We start from the raw sequence: 22,823 nt of genomic DNA, 5'->3' as shown, positions 1-22,823 counted from the left end.
GTGTGTGTGTGTGTGTGTGTGTGTGTGTGTGTGGACCATCAACCAAACAACAGACACGAAGTGGTTAATAATTTTTCCTAAAAGGAGAAAAGGGATTAACAGAAGTGTGGTATGTCAAGAATTTGTTTCTTATAAGATTAAAAGCTCATTCGCTACCACTGGAGGTCGCAACACCGAGTCTCGAACTGAAGGTATTGATCATGTGTGTGAGCAAATGTTATTTAATAGGTTTATTATTATTTATGTAAGGTGATAAATACAATCTAAAAATAAAATAGCTTCAATTGAAACCCCCAAATCAGTCGGGTACAGGTGCAAACAATATGACATCCGTCAATTTGTAAATCAAATTAGTAAGGGCATATATATGATGTGCGTCAGTGAGAGGACGCGAGTACGCGCATCGCTCCAGTGCGCAGGTGGATCTCGGCGCACAATAGCGCGCCTGTCTCGCGCCACAGGTAGTAGCTGGATTCAGGTGTTGTAACACGACACTGAACCATGTGATCGGCGATGAGAATTTAGGAAGAAGACAAACCCAGCTCGAGCATTCACTCAGCACTCTAGTAAACACAAGACCACCTTTGAAAGCCGGGCAGGAGACCGAAGGACAATGATTTATTATGAGCAGGACGCCGGAGTGACGAGCTAGTTTCGGTTTAAATACTTCATTTGACCGGTAAGGTGAGGCGGAAGCGACCTGAGGTCACTTCTATTGGACATATAGTCCACATATAGCCAGAAAAACTTCGGGAAACATCGTGGATTATGAAGGTGGACGCACAGGTATGAGTTTGTTTGTGTTTGTGTTTATGTGTGTCGTATGGATGAATGTTTCCTTAGCAACGCAAATAAGGTGGGAGGAATGTGCATGTCGTTAACTGGATGAAGGTTACATGTACAAAAATGGAAATACATTGTTTCTATAGTCTACATATGGCCAGGGCTCAGCTGTTATGTTTCAAACACGTCCAATACAAACTCTTAAATATCTGGTAACACTTTACAACAAGCTTTCATTAGTTAGGCTAATGTATTAACTAACACACACACACACACACACACACACACACACACACACACACACACACACACACACACACACACACACACACACACACACACACAGAGAGAAAACGGGTGTCAAAATTGTACCTTGTCACTGGTGTAGTTCCCTTAAAACGACATATTTGTACCTTTTTTTTACCACCAAAAGGTTCATATAGTAGTACCTTAAGGTACGTATTCGTACTCTAAGGTACTTATATACACCTTTTAGGAGTAAAAAAGGTACAAATATGGCCTTTAAGGGAACCACACCAGTGACAAGGTACAATTTTGACACCCGTTTTCTCTTTGTGCATGAACTAACCATGAGAAATACAAAAAGGTTCATATAGTAGTACCTTAAGGTACATATTTGTACTCTAAGATACAAATATACAGCTTTTAGGAGTAAAAAAAAAGGTACAAATATGTCCTTTTAAGCTACAAGGTACAATTTTGACACCCCTTTTCTCTGTGTGCATGAACCAACCATGAGAAATTTGTTACTGTATTTGTTAATTAAAATGCATCTGTTCGTTTCTAGTTCATTAACTAATGTTAACAACTTTTGATTCAAATAATGTATTAGCAAATGTTGAAATTAACATTAACAACGATTAATAAATGCTGCAGACGTGCAGTTAATTATCAGTTCATGTTAACCTTATTGTTAAAGTGTTACCAAATGGTTCATATAGCAGTACCTTAAGGTACGTATTTGTACTAATAAACACCTTTTAGGAGTAAAAAAGGTACAAATATGTCCTTTTAAGCTACAAGGTACAATTTTGACACCCCTTTTCTCTGTGTAACTAACCATGAGCAATATTGTTAACGTTAGTTAATAAAAATGCAACTGTTCGTTTCTAGTTCATTAACTAATGTTACCAACTTTTGATTTTAATAATGTATTAGCAAAAGTTGAAATTAACATTAACAACGATTAATAAATGCTGCAGACGTGCATGATAACTTAAACCTTTACCAAGTGTTATATTTTATTAACCAGAAAAATCGTAACCTTTTTCAAATCCAAGTTTACACTGGAATGAATCAGTGCATTCGGATGTTTGTTTGTTTTTTTATTTGAGGAAATCATAGCCAAAAAGATTAGTGAGCTAATTTCTATAAGTCACAAATAGTTCTACACTCTTATAAATGAATGGGTTGACTGTTTTAAACAATAGGAGCACAACTGCAGATCCCAACAGACGTTTCTACTCTTCTTTTGCAGCTCGCAAGAGGCAGATAGGACTATATTTTGATTCTTTGATCTCGGACATGATTTATTGATCACCTCCGCTCCACCCTAACCGGAGCATCAGCCCCTTCTGGTCGGGGGTAGGGGTGCAGATTGACTCCATCCCGGAGATGATACGGCAGGTTGGACTTTTGGCAGGGAGTTTTATGCTGCTGCTCCTCAGGAATGTTTCGGCCCAGGGTGAGTCACTCGCTCCACCTCTCTGCAGTCACGTCCGAAACTGAACTTTGAGAGTATCCGGATTATTAATCACCGTTAAAGCTCACTGCATTTAAACAGCTCAATGGATCTGCGTCAGATTAATCTCAACACGAGCTGGGTAACACTGCTCGAACTTGTACTAAAGTTAGTGCTAGATTGTTTCTGGGGCACTTCAGGCAAGCTCAAGCATGTCCGTTTTCTGCAAAAACATTTACGGTATTGTTGAGAGGTCATAAAATTGTACTCGCCAAAAGTTTGAGAACAAGAAACTATATTTTCCATATTAGAAAATTTTATAATATATACTAGGGTCATTACACTCTAAAAAAGGCTGGGTTAAAAACAACCCAAGTTGGGTTGAAAATGGACAAACCCAGCAATTGGGTTGTTTTAAGCAAACATTTAACCCATTCACTGGGTTAAAACAACCCAATTGCTTTTTTAGAGTGTACTATTTTCTGTGTTGTGACATTATTTGGTAATATGTTACATGCAGTTTCTATATTTATAACTATAAATTATGCATAATTACATGCAACTAACCCTAAAACAAACTCGATAACTTTATTTTACAGTGTCCTTGTTACACGTTACATGTACTTACCATAGTAATAACAGTAAATTATGCATAATTACATGCAAATAACCCTCAAACAAACTCGATAACTTTATTTTACAGTGTCCTTGTTACACGTTACATGTACTTACCATAGTAATAACAGTAAATTATGCATAATTACATGCAAATAACCCTCAAACAAACTCGATAACTTTATTTTACAGTGTCCTTGTTACACGTTACATGTACTTACCATAGTAATAACAGTAAATTATGCATAATTACATGCAAATAACCCTCAAACACACTCGATAACTTTATTTTACAGTGTCCTTGTTACACGTTACATGTACTTACCATAGTAATAACAGTAAATTATGCATAATTACATGCAAATAACCCTCAAACACACTCGATAACTTTATTTTACAGTGTCCTTGTTACACGTTACATGTACTTACCATAGTAATAACAGTAAATTATGCATAATTACATGCAAATAACCCTCAAACAAACCCTACTCTAACCCTATGTTAAGTACATGTAGTTCATTAATATTACTCAGTACTTAAATATATATTTACGCTGTAACAATGACACCTTAAAATAAAGTGTAACCACAAACTCTAACCCTATAGTAGTAAGTACATAATAGTTCATTAATATTACTCAGTACTTAAATGTGTAATTACAGTGTAACAAAGACACCTTAAAATAATTACATCCATTACATAATTTCTTGTAATGGATGTATTTACATAATTTCTTTATTGCAACATAAGCACATTCTTCCAAAACAAAGACAGGGACAAACAAATGAAAGAAGCAATACAAGTTTCCATCTTTCTAAAACACTTTCTTTGCCAAACATTTAATTCTTTCTCAAAACATACTCAAACCGCACATGCATGCTTCATGATCAGTCCTGCTAAGTTCCTTCTCTAAAGTTATCTTTGCACTGTTGTCCTTGAGGGATTGTTTACTCATGTCAATGATTAACATTTGAGCTTTTTCATATGTATCCTCCCTCTCTCTTTCTTTCCCTTTTATCTCTCTTTCTTCTGTGTATTTGTGCCGTCATAGCTTTTAAACATTATCTTTAGGGGCCGTTTAGTTTTCCACTAAAAACAAAACTTTTCATGCGCTTCGGCCGTTCATTTACACGACAGCAGAATTTTGGCGGGCCTGAAAACACAAACTTTTGAAACCAAGACTGTTATTGTCTCCATGTGAACTATAATAATGCGCATCTGTGAAAACGGACTACCGGCACACTGGGAACTTAACTGTCAAATTAGTCACCGCCCCCTTTTTAGGGCAATATAAACTAGACTTCCCACAGACTTCAGTACAAAATAGCGGCACAAAACTGTACACAGCCGGCAGGCGTGAATAACTTAAGAAATCACTCAGATTAAACATGTCAAGTAATTATATGTCCAGCCATATGTCCATAGAGTGTGAAAGATACATCCACACACTTAATTTGGTCAATTTAAAGCTGCTCTCCGTAACTTTTTTGTGTTCAAGATTTACAAAAATGATATAATGAGAATGTACAACATGAATCCATTTTCCAAACCGTGTTTTTGTCTTACTCTGAATCATTATGGTACTCTTATAATAAGTGTTTATATTGGGACTATTTCAGACCGGTCTGGTAGGAGCCGCTGTGGAGGAGCACAGTCCCTGCGTGACTCACCATAGACATAAACAGAGAGAAGTAGATCCGGCTGCAATGTTCTTCCGCAAGACGCATGCAGTTCTGCTTATTAACCGCTAGAGCGCAAAAAGTTACAGACTGCGGCTTTAAAAACATGTCCCTTCATTCTCCCACCGTCAAATTGGTGTAACAACCCCACTCAGGGGCCAGAGGTGTCTTACCTGGACATTTACTCATACCTCATCGAGTCACCAGGTAAGCCAGCGAATGATTTTGCTTCATTTTTGAATCATGAAATACGGATGATGCTACCGGAAGCTAAGTCAGGCTAGTTGTATAGCTGGACAGAAAAGTGCACTCAGTTCTTTTTAAATATAAAGACATAATGGTAACACTTTAAAATAAGGTTCATTAGCTAACATTAGTTAACTACATTAGTTAACATGAACAAATAATGAACTGCACTTATAAAGCATTTATTTAATGTTAATTTCAACATTTACTAATGTGTTATTCACATCTTGTTAATGCACTGTGAGCTAACATGAACAAACCATGAACAGCTGTATTTTTTTTGACTAATGTTAAAGGGATAGTTGACCCAAAAATGAAAATTCTGTCATAATTTACTCAACCTCAAGTTGTTCCAAACCTGTTGGACTTTCTTTCTTCTGCTGTACACAAAGGAAGATATTTTGAAGAATGTTTGCAACCAAGCAGAGAGAGCAACTATTGACTACCACAGGTTTGGAACATCTTGAGGTCGAGTAAATTATGACAGAATTTTCATTTTTGGGTCAACTATCCCTTTAACATTAGTCAAAAAAAATACAGCTGTTCATGGTTTGTTCATGTTAGCTCACAGTGCATTAACAAGATTTGAATAACACATTAGTAAATGTTGAAATTTTCATTTTTGGTGAACTATCCCTTTAACAACGATTAACTAATGCTGAACAGAGGTGTTGTTCATGGTTAGTTCATGTTAACTAATGCATTAACTAATAAAACCTTATTGTACCAACATAATATATACATTTAAAGATGTTTACTTTCAAAACAGAAGTAAAATCATTCACTTGTTACACCAATTTGACGTGGGGATAATGAAGGGACGTTTTTAAATTTTAAAGTGTGTGGATGTATCTTTCACGCTGGCAGGTTGGACATATAATCATTAATCTGAGTGATTTCTTAAGTTATTCACGCCTGCTGTTTGGACCAATGAAATTGTTAGGGCCGGCTTTATACGATGATGGACAGATGATCAACAGTGACGTAATCATCCACGTCACCAAAGCTTGGGTTGGATTTGTTCTAATCCTAAACGGAGAACTTGTTTGTATATGCTTCACCTTTACTAATTCTCTCAGAAATGATGATTGTGTTGGTAAGTACGCTGTGTATCCTTAAATTATTTTCACAACACCGGCAAAGATCGTTTACACTCATCTTCTTCCAGCGTGCGTGCAGTTGAGTTCTGTTGACAACTATGCGTCGCTCAACACGTCATTTACTCCGTTGCTCTGATTGGTTTTCGGTCTATCCAATTGAGTGCAGAGCCATTTTCTTTCCTGGTTTGGTTGAAATACGCCCCAATAATCACAGCCCAATGGAGCAGATCAGACTCATATTCTGACTAAAATCTGAGTATGACGACGTCAGGCTACTAAATCACCGCTTTGCATGTGTAACTTTTATTTAAAAACAGTTTTTGTACCATTACTTGTTCTCTGACCTTCAAAAGCACACGATGGTCAAAGTGCAATGATCACATGCATCAAAATGTGAGATTTTACAAACTTTGAGATTTGAGGGTTTTTTTTATTTGAGGGATTTGTTATTGCCTAGAGAATTGAGGTTAATTATGGGGCACGAGTTGATACTTTACTGATCCTTCTTTAATTTTAAACAAGGAGACAACTATAATAAAGTATAAGGTCATTTATACAAATTCTGAGCTTACCAACGTAGGGATTGGGGATGAAGCTAAAAATGCATCTTATATACAACAATATAACAGTGCATAGTAATAAACAGCAATGATTAGTTGCATAGATTGTTAATGTTTAGCTAAAACTTTTACTAATGAAAAATGGCATAGAGACTTCTCTAAACATTACTGAGTTGATGATTGTAAAAGAATAACTGAACTATAATTGAACTATAATGAATGGAAATTGATTTAAGTTACTAACAGCAATTGCCATCGTATGGATCGCCAAATTAGACACAGTTCTTAGGAAAGCTAATGGCCAAATAACTGAGATTTTCATGTAAAAATAATTCAACTTTTACGTCACCAGAAAAATCATCAGTGCATATTCACTGAATATGACATCCAGAAATATAGAGTAGAGTAGACGTGTTGAAACAGGAAGGGGAGACATGTCGAAAGGCTCATCCCTATTGTTTTTTTAAATAGCCAATGTCCTTTAGTTTATAGCAACCATTCATAGCTTCTTGCTTATTCTGTGTGGCATTAGGGGGAGGGACATTGTCACTCTAGACACATATTTGTATGTTCGAGATGAGTCACTAAATATTTTAGTCAGTTGTCCCAAAATAAAAACGTGTATGTATGCAAAAAGTGTAACTTTTAGGAGTGCGCTAGGATGTATTTTTTTTTATTTTCACATCTCATATGCAGAGTTTGCCTTTGCAATTCTGAGGCCCGTTTCAAAGAAACAGTCAATTACGTTATCTCTGTTATATCTACAATGTTATCTCATATTTCACTCTTAATAGTCTATTTATAAGTGCGTTCCATCTCTAACCAGAACTATTGTTACAATCACGACTGAAAACAAAAACGACACTCAATTTTCAGCTAAAATGAAATGATACTAAAGTAGCTGCAACAGTGTCATTGAGAGAGACCATACAAGATTTGTGAGCCACCCATAGGATGGGAGTCTGTAGGCCGTAATTCATAATCCGTACAATTAATCTGATTGTAATGTTTTCTATTTGCAGGGGAAAACACCACAATGCCCAGTGACGTTACAACTGCCAGCTCAAGTGGAGACGTAAGTAGAGATTCCTTGAGGTGTAGCAGTGTAAAAAGGATTCTCAATTTAATTCTGAATGTCACCGAAACTAAGCGATCTCTTCTTGATCACTAATTTAAAATGCAAAACAATTGGGCCAGAACGTCATTGCATGCCTTGCAATGACTTACAGTGACTATATCTTTACATGTGCACCAGTAATGTGATTATTTCAGAGTAAGGACTTAATCACAGTAAGATGTTTTCATGACACGAACAAACCTCTTAAATCCTGTTTACCAGCAAGTTTCAATATTCTGATTATTCGCTAAGAATCGTGGTTATTTTTACCGCCATTATTCACATACCCCAATGCACAGCACAAATGATGAACGATACAGTATAGGTGTGTTACTGCCCAATGTTTTAATGTACTGGCGGCAAATGCAAAACAGGGGCTGGATTCACGAAAATCTTCTTAAGAAAGAAGTTAAGAAAGTTCTTAAAGGGTTAGTTCACCCAAAAATGAAAATTCTGTCATTAATTACTCACCCTCATGTCGTTCGACACCCGTCAGACCTCCGTTCATCTTCGGAACAGAAATGAAGATATTTTAGTTGAAATCTGATGGCTCTGAAAGGCCTCCATTGGCTCAATGGCACTTTACACTCTCAAGACCCTTAAAAGGTACTAAAGACGTCGTTACAAAGTCCATCTCACTACAGTGGTTCTAAAATCACTTTATGAATCGACGACAATAGTTTTTGTGCGCAAAAAAACCCTAAATAACGATTTATATAGTGATGACGATTTCAAAACAAAGCCTCATGAAGCTTCGAAGCGTTATGAATCACTGAGCCGAATGATGATTCGGATCGCGTGTCAAACCGCCAAACTGCTGAAATTTGGCGATTCAAACTGCTGAATCGACTCACTGATTCATAACGCTTCGAAGCTTCATGATGCTTTGTTTTGAAATCATCATCACTATGCAAGTCGTTATTTAGGGGTTTTTTGCGCACAAAAACGTTCTAAGGTTACGTATGTAACCTCTGTTCCCTGAGAACAGGGAACGAACGCTGCGTCTAGCTGACGCTATGGGGAACGCCTCCAGCGTCACAGGTGTCTGAAGCTACTATCGAATCACGTCAATCCTATTGACCGACGACAACCCATGACGTCATCACTATGCGACCCGGAAGTATATAAGGGCGCTGTGCCAACACATACACATCTTCTCGTCTGAAGGGACTGTGTGGCAGATAGGCCCTGAAGCATGGCAAAGCGACGCAGCGTTCGTTCCCTGTTCTCAGGGAACAGAGGTTACATACGTAACCTTAGAACGTTCCCTTTCGAAAGGGAACTCTCGCTGCGTCTAGCTGACGCTATGGGGAACGATATACCAACGCCGCCATGCTGAGGGGAGTGTCTGCCTAGTGGCAGTGACCACTGTCAACACAAGTAAATTCAACTGAACAAACCTGAGCCACTCCCTCAGGTCACACTGGGCTGTCAGCGACAGCATTCCCTACGGTCATAGCCCAAGCTATAATCTAAACGGAACCTTAACGCAACTGCGTGAGGTTCTTCTCCAGACTGCTCAAAGGCCCGAGACCACTACTTCAACAGAAGGGGTTACTTCAAGGGAATGTGGCTAGGGGACCCGAAGGAACCCTGGCCAGTCACTATTCGGGAAAAAAGTTCTCCCGAATGCCACCAGGGAGGCCTGACCTGGTGCCCTAAGAGTTATGGACACTTCGGTTTAGCCAACCCTGTCTGTTCAGACAGAGCCTCTGGATGGTGCCCAGGAGGCATCCAAACTAAGGGACTGAAAAACTGGCAGTCCTACTCAGCCCGGAACTCAGAGACGGGTTATCCAAGAGAGCAATACTCAGCATAGCGCTTTACAACCCTTGCTAGCGAGGGGAGTCTGTCTGCTCAATCAAGGATCTATCAGGTGCTTGTGTTTCAAAGCAATAAGGAGGCCGGAAAGGCCTACGGACTGATCTAACAGGGAGGCCTCACGAGAGGCCTACAACCGTCTGACCAGGCTCAGGCGGCTGTGTGCTCATAGACGACCCTCAGTGAGGGGAGCAGCTGAGCCTGCCTGGTGGGTAACCTCCAGCTGTAGGCCAACTATGACCAGTTCTAAGACAGAGAACTGGTAACTAAGAAGTGCCTACCTCGGGAACTTCGCCTTCAAGGAGGCCCGGTGGGCCTACTACCTGATAAAAGGTTTATCCCCCAGGGAGGCCTATAAAGGCCTACTACCTAACAGCACGCCATGCTGGCAATTTACAGAGCGTTCAAGCTCACCTTCAGGGAGGCCTAGAGAGGCCTACTACCTGACAGCAATATATGCCAAATTATAGAGCGTTCGAGCTCACCTTCAGGGAGGCCTAAAGAGGCCTACCACCTGCCAGCGAAGCATGCTTACTGCTGAGGTTACATCTAGGGAGGTCCCCTGGGCCACCTGATAACAGTTGAAGCTGTCTGTCAAGGCTGGAAAACTGAACTTGTTTTCTCAAGGAGGCCAAATGAAGGCCTGCTACCTGACAGTCAAGCTACGCAGGCTAGCCGAGCATCCTGACTCAGGAACTCGCCCTCAAGGGAGGCCTATTGAGGCCTACAACCTGATAGCCAGTCTTTAGGGAGGCCTGGAGAGGCCTACTACCTGTTAATTTTCCGTTCCTAACTGTTTCTCAAGTGAGTGGGCCCCAAGAACGCCTTAGGGAGGCCTAATAAGGCCTACTACCGGCCTCTGGGATAAGCCCGGTACAGGCCTACTGTCAGATAGCAATATATACTACTAATCTAGTGACCATGACCTGGGAACTCCTTTCCAGGGAAGCTTTAGTAAAGCCTTCCACCCATTCTAGCCTGCTTCCACTACAACAGGCCTTTAGGGAGGCCTGACAAGGCCTGCAACCTGCTAGCCGGCAGGCCTCTCTTCCTGATCAAGAGGCCTGTAGAGGCCTACTTGGCAGCCGACCCTCAGGGGAGCGTAATGGCTCTTTACACCCTGATAGCCAGCTAGGCTGGTTCTTCTGCCTTCAGGGAGGCCTGATAAGGCCTACCACCTGAGTAGCCTGCCAGGCTAAAATACTCCCGATGCCCACACATCGGTACTTGCCTCCCGGGAGGCCTGACTGAGGCCTTCCACCTAACAGCCGACCATCAAGGAGGCTTATTGTAGCCTATACCCTGAAAGCCAGCCAGGCTATTTTCCAAGATGCCCTGCATCAATACTTGCCTTACCAGGAGGCCTGGTGAGGCCTACCTAGATAGCAAGCTATGCTAGCTACCCGGGAACTTCTACCGGAAGCTCACCCTCAAAAGAGAGGCCTAAAGAGGCCTTCTATCTGAGAGCAAGCCTACTAGGGAGGCCTAGTGAGGCCTACCACCTGCTAGCACTACCTCAGCCGTGCTAGCTGTCAAGCGAATGAGACTCAGAGCGCTCCTCCAGCGAGGCCTAGCTTCAAAGGCCTGCCAACTGATATCAAACACATTGCACAATGTGAGAGTAACAAAAAAGACCCTAGGGGCTCGTCTCCACGGAGGCCTGATGAGGCCTACCGCATGATAGCCATCAGGCTAGCCATATCAAATTCACGCCTTAATTTCGGCTCTCGCCCTCAAGGAGGCCTAAAGGGGCCTACTACCTGATAGCAAGCAATGCTAGCTCCCCGAGTATCCAACTCAGGAACTCGCCTCCAGGGAGGCCTGGTGAGGCCTACCACCTGGTAGCAAGTTTAACTGACTGCTATGAAACCCTTGACAGTTAGATCCACTGGCTGACTAATACTATTATTGCTTTGACAAAAACGACTCTCAATTGAGAGGAGGCTACCACAGGGATGGTACACCTCATCCACATAGCCTAAGCCAAATGCCCAACTGAAGCTCCAGCATCAGTCTCTAACAAACACTCTGAAGGAGACAAACTATTCTAACCTGCGGTGGCTTACCGAAGGTATATAGTAAAAAACCCTAAGCGGTAGAGAGACAACACTCCATTCTCCCAGAAGGGTGTGCTACCGCTTAGTATCCCGCAAACATTTCAATAGAAAGATCGGCGGCCTAAACACCACTCTCACACTGAGAGGAGGCCTTAATACAAAACTATGATACCATGAGCGGTGGCCAGCCCCGCGATACCTCAATCGCAGAAGGGAAGGCCAACACATACTCAAGCAGCACCTAATGCTGACATAAGCCACCTACAGGGAGAAAACTTCAGTTAGCTCCGTCTCAGAAAAAATCCCGTACTGCAACAGGGAATGGTGTCTCTGTAAGAAGCACATTTTTTAGTGTTTCAACACAAAAAATTACCACTCTCACCTGCGGCACGTGGAGCGAAGACTCACCAAGCAGCTATCACCGCGATGTTCTACCGCCCTTGCATGCCTGAAAGTGGCGCTCTCACTAACCAAGCTACGGCGGGCCGTCAGAACCACTGTTCTAATCATCATAGGCCCGCCTCAGGCCTGATGTAAGAAGCGCCTGGGATTTAAAAGACATAGAGTGTTAAAATGTTGCATTAAAAAGGCATTTTAAAAAGGAAAAGGGAGAGGGTAGGATTGAAATCCCCTCAAAGGAGGTGACCCATTACCAACGCCGGGAGCGCTTGTCCTGGATCACCTCCCTAAGATCCCTTTTCCTGCGGGACTGGCGTCTCCTCTGTGTCCTACTCCTCAACGGAGGAGGGGCACGGGAAGAGACGCTCACTCTCTGGTCCATTCTACGGCCCTCGAGCCGCGATGGACCAGGTCCCGCCTGCCTGGGTGCGGACGCAGACCTCAGCGGTATACAGTTCTTGAATGCGGCTGAGCGCGCCTTCGCCTCTCTGAACTTCCCAACCACCGCCTCTACGGAGGTGCCAAAAAGTTCAGAGGGCGAAACTGGTGAATCGAGGAGAAAGCTCTTTTCTTTCTCCCCGATGTCAGCCAAGCTCAACCACAGGTGCCTCTCCGTGGCCACCATCGCCGCCATCGACCGCCCGATCGCGGCAGCGGTTTGTTTAGTGGCCCGGAGAGCCAGGTCTGTGGTGCGGCGCAACTCAGCCACCGCCTCAGGGGACAGCCCCGCCCCCTGGTCGAGGTCTTCCAGCAGATCCGCCTGGTACGCCTGCAACACAGCCATCGTGTGCAGGGTCGCACCAGCCTGACCCGCTGCCGCGTACGCTCTGCCATTCAACCGCGCAGTCGCCCTCAGCGGTCGGGATGGCAGAGTTGGAGCTCTCAGTGTCGATGCACGCCCTGAGACGAGATAGTTCGCGAACGTCTCGTCCATGGGGGGCATCGACACATACCCGTGCTCCGCCATCCCCTCGACATCAGCGAAACTAGCTCGCTGATGCCGGTGGATGCGGGCGGAGTACGGGTTCCTCCATGCCGCCCGGACCTCATCATGGAGGTCCGGGAGGAATGGAAGGCTCGTCTGAGGTACTGGGCTGTGGCCGGGGAGAAACCGATCGTCGAGTCTACCACGTGCGATCTCTCCCCTAGCGCGCCGCCAAGGCAGCCTCAGCCTGCCCGCGGCGCGCTCCACAGTGTCCAGCAGCTCAGCGTACGCGGGACAGGGTGGCTGAGAGGATCCAGGCTGATCCTGGTTGTTGTTACCACCCTCCTCAGCCATCTCCTGCCCGTCCAGAAGAGCACTCGCTGCAGAGCTTCGCGGAGAACTGCCATTCTCCACGTCGACCTGCAGCTCACTCTCGTCAGCCGCTGGATCGTCTGAGAGAACAACGCCTCTCTCCAGACGATCGGCGAGCTCCATCTGGGAGCCCCACGATGTGCGTAGCCGCTCCGCCTCAGCGAGAGTGGAACCCACATCGGTTGCGCCAGATGAAGCGCCCCCTTCCCTCGAGAAGAGGGCCAAACGAGAGCGGAGAGTTCGCAGCGGAAACCTCTCACAGTTTGCACAAGCAGAACCCTCAAGAACTGCTTGTGCATGCTCTTCTCCCAAGCAGAAAACACACAGAGTGTGTGTGTCTTCCGGTGTCAGAAATCTCTGACACGGGTCGGCACACTTCCTGAAGCAGTTCTGCCTCTTCTCAGTGCGTTTCATAATGATACAAAAAGTCTTTTACCAGGATCCGTAGAATTTACCACTTTACAGACAGTCCCTGAAGACGAGAAAGATGTGTATGTGTTGGCACAGCGCCCTTATATACTTCCGGGTCGCATAGTGATGACGTCATGGGTTGTCGTCGGTCAATAGGATTGACGTGATTCGATAGTAGCTTCAGACACCTGTGACGCTGGAGGCGTTCCCCATAGCGTCAGCTAGACGCAGCGAGAGTTCCCTTTCGAAAGGGAACTATTGTCGCCGATTCATAAAGTTATTGTAGAACCACTGTAGTGAGATGGACTTTGTAACGACGTCTTTAGTACCTTTTAAGGGTCTTGAGAGTGAACCGTGCCATTGTGTCAATGGAGGCCTTTCAGAGCCATCAGATTTCAACTAAAATATCTTCATTTCTGTTCCGAAGATGAACGGAGGTCTGACGGGTGTCGAACGACATGAGGGTAAGTAATTAATGACAGAATTTTCCTTTTTGGGTGAACTAACCCTTTAAGATAAATTCTAAGAAGATCCTAAGAATGTTCCTAAGTGCAATTCTTGAAAAATTCTTAAGAAGTTCTCAAATATTTTCTTAAGAACATCTGAATTTTTTACTTATGAAGAAAATAAATAGTGTTATATGGTGTTATTTTATTGAAAGGTATTACTGAAGACTCTGTGAATGAAAAACACCTCAAAGCCCGTCTTTTTGTGCTTCCTGCAGATTACCATAGATATCATAAGTGTGCAGACTGTTTTCGTTGTGACTGGCTTGACGGGAGTTAATAACTCAACGTCGTGTTTTTAATGTGCCGTGTCTGTAAAATTGTTATTTTATTAGAGCCTAGTCGTTTATCAAGAACGCTGCTCGGGTACCAAAGATCGGCCGTTAGATGACGAATCATATCTCAGAGACCTCAGAGCCCGCGGCAGACGTCAGAAGGACTGGCCGAGGAAAGGCTGCTCTCGCCGGGGTTAATGAACGCTGAGCCCCCGGTGATCGCCTGGATCTCACAACTCCAAAAATAGCAGATAAAATTGTCAAATAGGTGCTCTCTTTATAAATAAACCACAGATTTAATTTTAAACAAGTACATTCTCGCCTGAAAAAGTCTTAAAACTACAATTTTTGACACATTAACAGTAGTATTGGTATTTAAGATAGGTTGGAGTTTATCCTAACTTTAAGAAGTTATTTACGATGATTTTTAAGAACATTATTTTCGTGAATATGAATACTTCTTACATTTTATCTTAAAGAGCACCTATCATGGAATTTTGAAATTTACCTTTCATGTAGTGTGTAACATAGATTTAAGTGAACAAAAACATCCTGTGATAGCTTGAAATATGACAGTGCACCGTATATATAGTTATTTTCTTTCAAAAGTAAGAGTCGACTCGGAGTCATTTTTAAGAATCGTTAGAAGACCGAAGCTTTTTCTCTGACTAGTTGACGTCAACTTGTCAAGTTATTTGAATACGATACGCCCACTTATTGCGTTCCAAGACGCCAGTGAAAACTAGAAAACATCATGGCCACGAGACGCTGTGTTCTGAAGTGCCACTCAAAAGCAAACTTTTTTCATCTGCCCAAGGATGAGCATTTGAAGACTAGGTGGCTTGAAGACAAACCATACATCGTCGCGATTGAGTGTTTATTATTAGTCATCAAATGTATGTTTCGCGATCTCAGTAAGCTTTTATTATGGACTTTTATTATGGCACATGGTATCTTCTTCGTCTGTCTGTACCATATATGGACTACATGTGCACAGAGCGCCCTCCGGCTGCCAGTATGAATTGAAAACAACACATAAGAGACTCAATCGCTCATGATTAGGCTATTTCTGCCCATTTTGAGGAAGTATTGAATAAAAAATACTCCTCTGTTTAGAAATTTGACACAGACATATGAGAATCTATCAATATGTCTCCTCATCTGCACACTTTTGAACTAAGCCCTGAGGGATGTTGATTTGTCGCGAGTCTTCGTGAGGAGTTTTTTTATGAATGAGATCAGCTGAGGCTCATATTACAATCAAACAGTACCGACGCGGTTTTCATATTCATAACTCCTGACACATATTAACAAATTACTGTCACTATAAGACTTTGATGGGCGTTCCGTTTCCGAAAATATCTGCACAGACTAAACCAATCACAACTGACTGGGTCATCTGACCAATCACCGCAGATTAGCGTCACGTAAAGGCGGGGTTTTGAAAAGTGAATCACTAAAGGAATCATTTGAGAATCGCTGTCAAAACAGGTAAAAATAAATGCATATTATAAGAAAACTAAAGTCTTTTTTGTCATTGCATGCATGCAAAACTGTTGTTGGGGACTTCTAAAACAATATTTGGAACATTTTAAATGCCATAATAGGTGCTCTTTAAGAACAATCATAAGAAAAAAGATAAGAACATTCTTAAGAAAAGTTTTTGGGAATACAAAATATTCTTATATTTTTTCTTAAGTTAAAAAATAAGAAGAAATTGGCAGTTAAGAATAATTTCATTCTTAAGAATGTTTTGTGAATCTGGCCTTTTTTTCAGTGACTTAATGTCTTCATTTAAATGTGTTTCAACCATCAATATACTCCATTATATTCATCGCACACCGTCAACATGAACTCGGCTTCTTCAACACCCCAAACTGTGACTCCATCTTTACCGCTATGTTTACGAATCGACATTTGTATACATCACAAGCACATGCGCACTTTGGTCAGAGTGGAGTAGGTGTGATTAAGTGTTTTTGTGCCTGTTTATTGCGATTTTTAAATTTGGAGTCCTGCACCGGTCCTGTTTGATAAACCCGCACCCACGTTATATTAACAGCACACCCGACCCGATATCCGACAGAAACAATCATTTAATTCCGTACCGGACCTGACCCGCTTGACATGAAAACCGCGACCAAACACGCATTAAATTTCCCACACAAAGTAGATAAAAAACATTTTTTTTTTTTTTCATGTAACGTAAGCAATAAACATTACGCATTATGAGTTCAGGCAAGAACAATTAATAGACACGCAGCCCATCATGTTAACAACTAAGAAGAAGAAGAAGAAAGAGAGAGGTGAGAACATCTGTTGTGTAAACCAGGGGTTTTCAAACTGGGGTCCCTAGAAAATTTCTGAGAATAAAAAGACAAAGCAAAAATGGATAAAGTCTACCGCGCCATATACATACTTTCCAGAATTTAATGTGTTTGTTTTGTATCTTTATAGTGAGTTTTTCTCATTATAGTCCCATTTATCTTGAATGCTGCTTACATACATTTATTGAGAAAGTTGCTTATACAAATCTTTTTTTTTTTTTTAAATGTTCTTCTTCAGGTTTATACATCCAACATTAAGTATAGCCAATTTAAGTTTGGAAACAACATGTTGTATTTATAAATGTCACACTTACTGTTTATCTAACAGTTTAAATGTTTTTTCTTACATAAAAATATATAGATGGATTTAAGGAAGGGGGTCCCGCATTAAAAATTCATTATTTTTGAGGGTCCTTGGCATCATAAAGTTTGAAAACCCCTGGTGTAAACTATATAAAACTTTACATCAAGTGAAACTCTGCAGTGTATATGTGACCGTTGGTCCTCTTTTTTACCAGCATGAAAAATAGGAAAAAACATTTATTCATATCGTGAATAGATTAAATACCGAAAGCAAGCAAAGCGCACTCCCTTTAATATAATCACTATAGCTGTCAATCAGATGCAGTGCAACTGGCAGTGCTTAAAGGGGCAAGTCGCGCAGAAGCCTTTAACCGTCTGCAGACAGCGTGAACACAATCACGGCTCCGTTTGGAAGCATCTGCCTATCACTGTGTACCGGATTGAGTCGAAATAATCTTAGCTATTGGACCCAAAGCCCACCTGTGCCTACCGCATGTCCGACCTGCACCCGACACGTAAATATTATTCCACCCATTACATCAAATATTAGCGGGTCACCCATCAGGGCTATTACGCATCTTCTGAAATAGTACAGGATCTCGAGATCAAAACACAGGCGAAGTAGCAGAAACAAGCGATAGCAATATTTCAATCAAAACTGCCTAACTTTACTGAAAGAAATGTCGAACCCAGGAAGAGATACAGGACTGTGACGCTTTGGGGGTGTTGATTGACTCGATCTACTCCATCTATGTTTTGATTATAGTTCGATCCGGTCATTCGTTTTTTGTTTTTTAAAGCAGGCTCTTTTCTTTCTTTTGATGTATGTTCAGATATTCATACTAAATATTCCGGGGGCCATGAAAGTTTTGTGAAAATGAGCAAAAATGCACCCGATGGCGGGGAAAGAGTTAATTACATTAATTTGATTGAAATATTGTGTTTACATGAAGTAAAGTTTAATCGCAATATTTCCTAAATCTTGTTATCTTGCATAATGAGGGTGCATGTAAACGTAGTCAATGCCACAATATCTCTAAGTCAGTGTTTAATGCAGTAGTACTTCTTCATTGGATTAACACTTCTACTTTTTCTTTGTCCAGAGCCCTAATATTGTGGCCATTGTGGTACCAATTGTGGTCGTGGGACTGTTGGCCATTTTGACGGCGGTTCTGTTGTTCCTGTTCTGCGTGGTAAGGAAGAAGAGACAGACGGAGGGGACATATCGCCCCAGCGCAGAGGAGCAAACAGGAACCAGTAGTGTGGAGACGCCAGACGCCCTCAAACTACCCAAGGAGGAGAGACTGATTTGACACACTGGTTTATAACTAACCAGCAGCACATGATGGTAGTGACTCAATTCCAGAATGGTTAAACGGATAAACATTAACTAAGCACTGTTTCTGAAGGCACAAACAAAGCAAGTCTGACTACTTGGAAGAAACTTGAAGGAAACCACTCTCTCCAAAAGGCGACATATTTCACAGTACAGATCTGCATGTGCTCCTCTCTAGCTCCACACGCTGGTAGCTTTTCTCATTTTGTGCTGTGCTTTAATTGTTCCTTTACACATACAAAAGCTGATATATTTGTATGTAGTGTTAAGATATGCGTAAAGGTGAAGTGTGTAATTTCTGCACCCCTTATGGCACAAAACAGAAGTGCAGTCTGTTTGCTTTTGCATCCAGAAAATGTTTTGAAATCACCAATGAAATCTGATCTCATAAATTTAGTTTCTCAACACTCAAATCATGACAAAAACCAGTTTTTTTTTCTGGCTGGACCATTTCAGAAAACTGACTGTTTCTTTACCAATTGGCTCATTTATTTAGAAGGCGGGACTTATTCCGCGATATTGCGTGTTTCACTTTTTCCCATTCATAGTATTATGAGTCTTTATAAATCTAAAGTCTTTGGCGAGACTTAAAGGGATAGTTCACCCAAAAATTTTAATTAGCCCATGATTTCCTCACCCTCAAGTCCTCCTAGGTGTATATGACATTCTTCTTTCAGACAAACACAATCGGAGCTATATTAAAAAATGTCCCGGCTCTTTCAAGCTTTATAATGGCAGTGAATGACAGCCCAAAATTTGGAGCCCAAACAAGTGCATCTACGCATTAGGCCGTGTGTCCACCAAAGCGTTTTTCACGCGACTGGCGGGCGTATTACATTTTTTCAATGGGAGCGTCGTGTTTTTAGAACGGCATGAGCGCAACGAGGCGCTGAGTGAGTATTTCACGCTCAAGCGCTGACCGCTCAGAGTTTTTTACCGGTCGCCGAGAGATGAAAAATGTTCAACTTTGAGTAAAACGCAGCGCTTATCACTGTCACTTTTCACCCAGCCGTCCAATCACAGTGGAGGAGGGGCGGGACAAATACAACACCGACCAACCACCACATTCTGCTCGTACAACGTCAATACATAAAACCAAGCTGCATAATAACAGAACAAAATACTTTAAAACAAGAACCAGAGCAAATACTTTACATTGTATCTGCATTTTTATACAGAATCAATACAGAAACGAACTATCTGGGAAATGAGATACTAGTAACACTTACGCAGATATTGCGTATCATAACAAGCAAAAGAGTCTCAACCACTGATCTATATAAATGACTCTAATAGATAATAATAAATGTTCTCTATATAGATCAGTGGTCTCAACTGAAAAAACCGCTGCGCTGCCAAAACGCTCTCAAGCGAGGCATTTTCAGCAGAGCGCCTAACGTTTTCAGCTGGCTAAAAACGCATTGGTGGACACACGACCTTAGCGGAAGTTAGAGATTACAGTTTGTAAAGTTTTAAATATGGATATTTTTCTTACCCAAATATATCGTTTCGCTTCAGAATGCCTTTATTAACCCCCCCCGGAGCCGTGTGGCGCAGTTATATGATGGATAGATGCACTTTTATGGACTTCATAAACGAGACAACCATTCACTGCCATTATAAAGCTTGGATTAGCCAGGACTTTTTTTTAATATTCTGATTGTGTTCGTCTGAAAGAAAAAAGTCATATACACCTAGGATGACTTGAGGGTGAGTAAATCATGGGATAATTTTAATTTTTGGGTGAACTATCCCTTTAACAAGCATCAGCTCAACCAATGGTGTGAGTTTGGAAGCGGGACTGATCTGTTTGACTGAATAATAGAAGCTGGGCAGGGGCGTGTCTGTTTCCTAGCACTAGATTTTGCACACTACACCTTTAAATATTTATTGAGATCCATTTGCTCACAATATAGGATGTTTTTACTCCAATATCTATAGTTTTGTTGAAACCACTTTGATCATTTCACAAATTAGTTCAGTAGCTGCATTCGTCTCAGTTACATTTCTTTATCTGTATATTTGAATCTAATATTAATTATTTTTTTCAAAACAATTTGATCAATGCAACAATGAATTCTTCTGAATATTTTTATGATAGCGTGAATGTTTACACTCAAATATTTCATGCATGCTATTTAATTTGAATGCCCTTTTTTTAATTCCAGCTTTTTAGAATTCGATAAAACGTGCAGTTTATATGAAAGCAAAAAGGCATGAGAGGTTATATTGCGAATATAATCATGGCTAAAGGGTGTTTTTAGGCACAATATTACTATATTTAAAATTCAGCATGGCCTCGGGTGCCTTTGCTGTTACTCCACATTAAAAATATCGAGGACACAACACATATTTTTATTAAAACATGTTTTATTAAGCAAATTCATTGTGTTATTCTTCTGCTGAATATATATATATATATATATATATATATATATATATATTATATATATCGTCCTGACTCTCTTTGCGAGCTGTGCTGTGATATCATGAACGGGTTGTGGCTGTTTCTGAAAGCTGTATTGACACATCAGAAGCCATAACCGTAATTATATGTTTTACCAACGGCCAATTTTTTTATTTGAATGTGTAAGGTTTCCGGTGTCAGCCTGTTTCAGTTGTTTGAGGTGTACATAAACAGTCCGTAACACTGGATGATGTTGCAAACCGGTATTTGTTATCATAGGATCGTAATCATAAACACACTGGTTTTTAGTGCATATAGTTTACCATGCTATTCCTCTGGATAATTACCAATAGCAGCTAATAAATCACGAGAATCACCTACACATTCACATGAAATAGCTTAATTCCACTTTGAAAAATAAGGTGGATAACAATTTGTAGCTGGAAAGGTGTGGGCTACTTTGAGGTTTTATAACATGACATAAATGTCATATGATTGCTGACACTTCCAATGATATCTGGGTGTGCATGGGGGAGTGTTTTTTCCAGGAAGCGTATAGCAATTTTACAGCATTGCTTAAGGCTGTGTCTCAGATTTTCTTGCAGAGAACAAAGCAAGACTTTATATGAGGACTAGATCTAAGGAAGACCTGTGGTTTTCAGGAACACTGCTCTCTAGTGGTGGTCGAAGTCTTTTTCAGTTGATTTCATTTGCTTTTGCAAAAATGGCAACAATGATATACATTTGACTGACAAAGGACACTATGTTCATGTAAATCAGTGGTTCTCAACCCTTATGAATTAATGGCTGTACACTCCTGAAAATAAAGTCTATCTCAGTGATGCCATAGAAGAACCTTTTTTGGTCCCCCCCCCAAAAAAACTGCGAAGAACACTTCATCTAACATACATTTTTCCACTATAAAGACTTTTTTGTTGACTGGAAAGGTTCCATTAATGTTCTTGGAACCATTGATGCCAAAATGGGGAGTGGCAATATATTTAAAGTATTTAAATAAAATAAATAATAAATTAAATTCCATAATTTCAACAATAAAATGTTCTTCAGAGTTTACACTTTTTACTACTAATACATTTACATGATTAATAATTTGTACCTGATGAAATCTAAAACATTTCCATGACTGTTTAAAGGGATAGTTCACCCAAAAAGGAAATTTCTGTCATGAATTACTCACCCTCATGTCGTTCATCTTCAGAACACAAATTAAGATATTTTTGATGAAATCCGAGAGCTCTCTGACCTCTCGACTGTAATTATTACCACTTTCAAGGCCCAGAAAGGTAGTAAAGACATTGTTCAAATAGTCCATGTGGTTCAATGATAATTTTATGAAGCGACTAGAATACTTCTTTGTGTGTAAGTAAGTAAAAGTAAGTACATTTTATTTATATAGCACTTTTAACGCTAAATCACAGCTTTACACAATAAAAACACATTGAAATAATGAAGAGCTATACACAATACATGAGCAAACGAAATATAATATAAAGTATCAAAACCCTAACTACACAAAAGACATCACTGAATACTAAAAGCACGTCTATACAAGTAGGTTTTCAGAGGACATTTAAAAACAGACACACATTCAGATGTACTAATATCAACTGGAACTATTCTAATGATCTCGGAGCCCTCATTGCAAATGCTCTCCTTCGGTTTTATATCTAGTTCTTGGATCATCCAACAGCTTGTTAAAAGAGTATCTCAGACATCTCCCTGCTTCACAAGGTCTCAGAAGCTTGGTTAGATATATAGGTGCCAAACCTATATATGTCAACAATAAAATCTTAAAATCAATCCTTGAATAAACAGATAACCAAAGTAAACAAGCTAAAACCGGTGTATGAAATAACTTTGT

The 22,823-nt window shown here is 40.9% G+C and overlaps 1 protein-coding gene across 1 annotated transcript; it reads left to right on the top strand.

Annotated features, from left to right (window-relative positions):
• The first annotated feature begins 410 nt into the window (after positions 1 to 410).
• crb3a (crumbs homolog 3a) lies at positions 411 to 20,913 on the top strand. Its single transcript, XM_079827582.1, has 4 exons — positions 411 to 786; positions 2,282 to 2,488; positions 7,708 to 7,760; positions 18,302 to 20,913. The coding sequence occupies exons 2-4, from the start codon at positions 2,419 to 2,421 to the stop codon at positions 18,509 to 18,511; spliced, it is 333 nt and encodes a 110-aa protein (XP_079683708.1). The 5' UTR covers positions 411 to 786; positions 2,282 to 2,418; the 3' UTR covers positions 18,512 to 20,913.
• The last annotated feature ends 1,910 nt before the right edge of the window (positions 20,914 to 22,823 follow it).

This window comes from Gobio gobio, assembly GCF_949357685.1.
Source record: "Gobio gobio genome assembly, chromosome: 1".
Classification (NCBI taxonomy): Eukaryota; Metazoa; Chordata; class Actinopteri; order Cypriniformes; family Gobionidae; genus Gobio; species Gobio gobio.
This window is presented reverse-complemented; position numbering and strand designations above follow the sequence as displayed.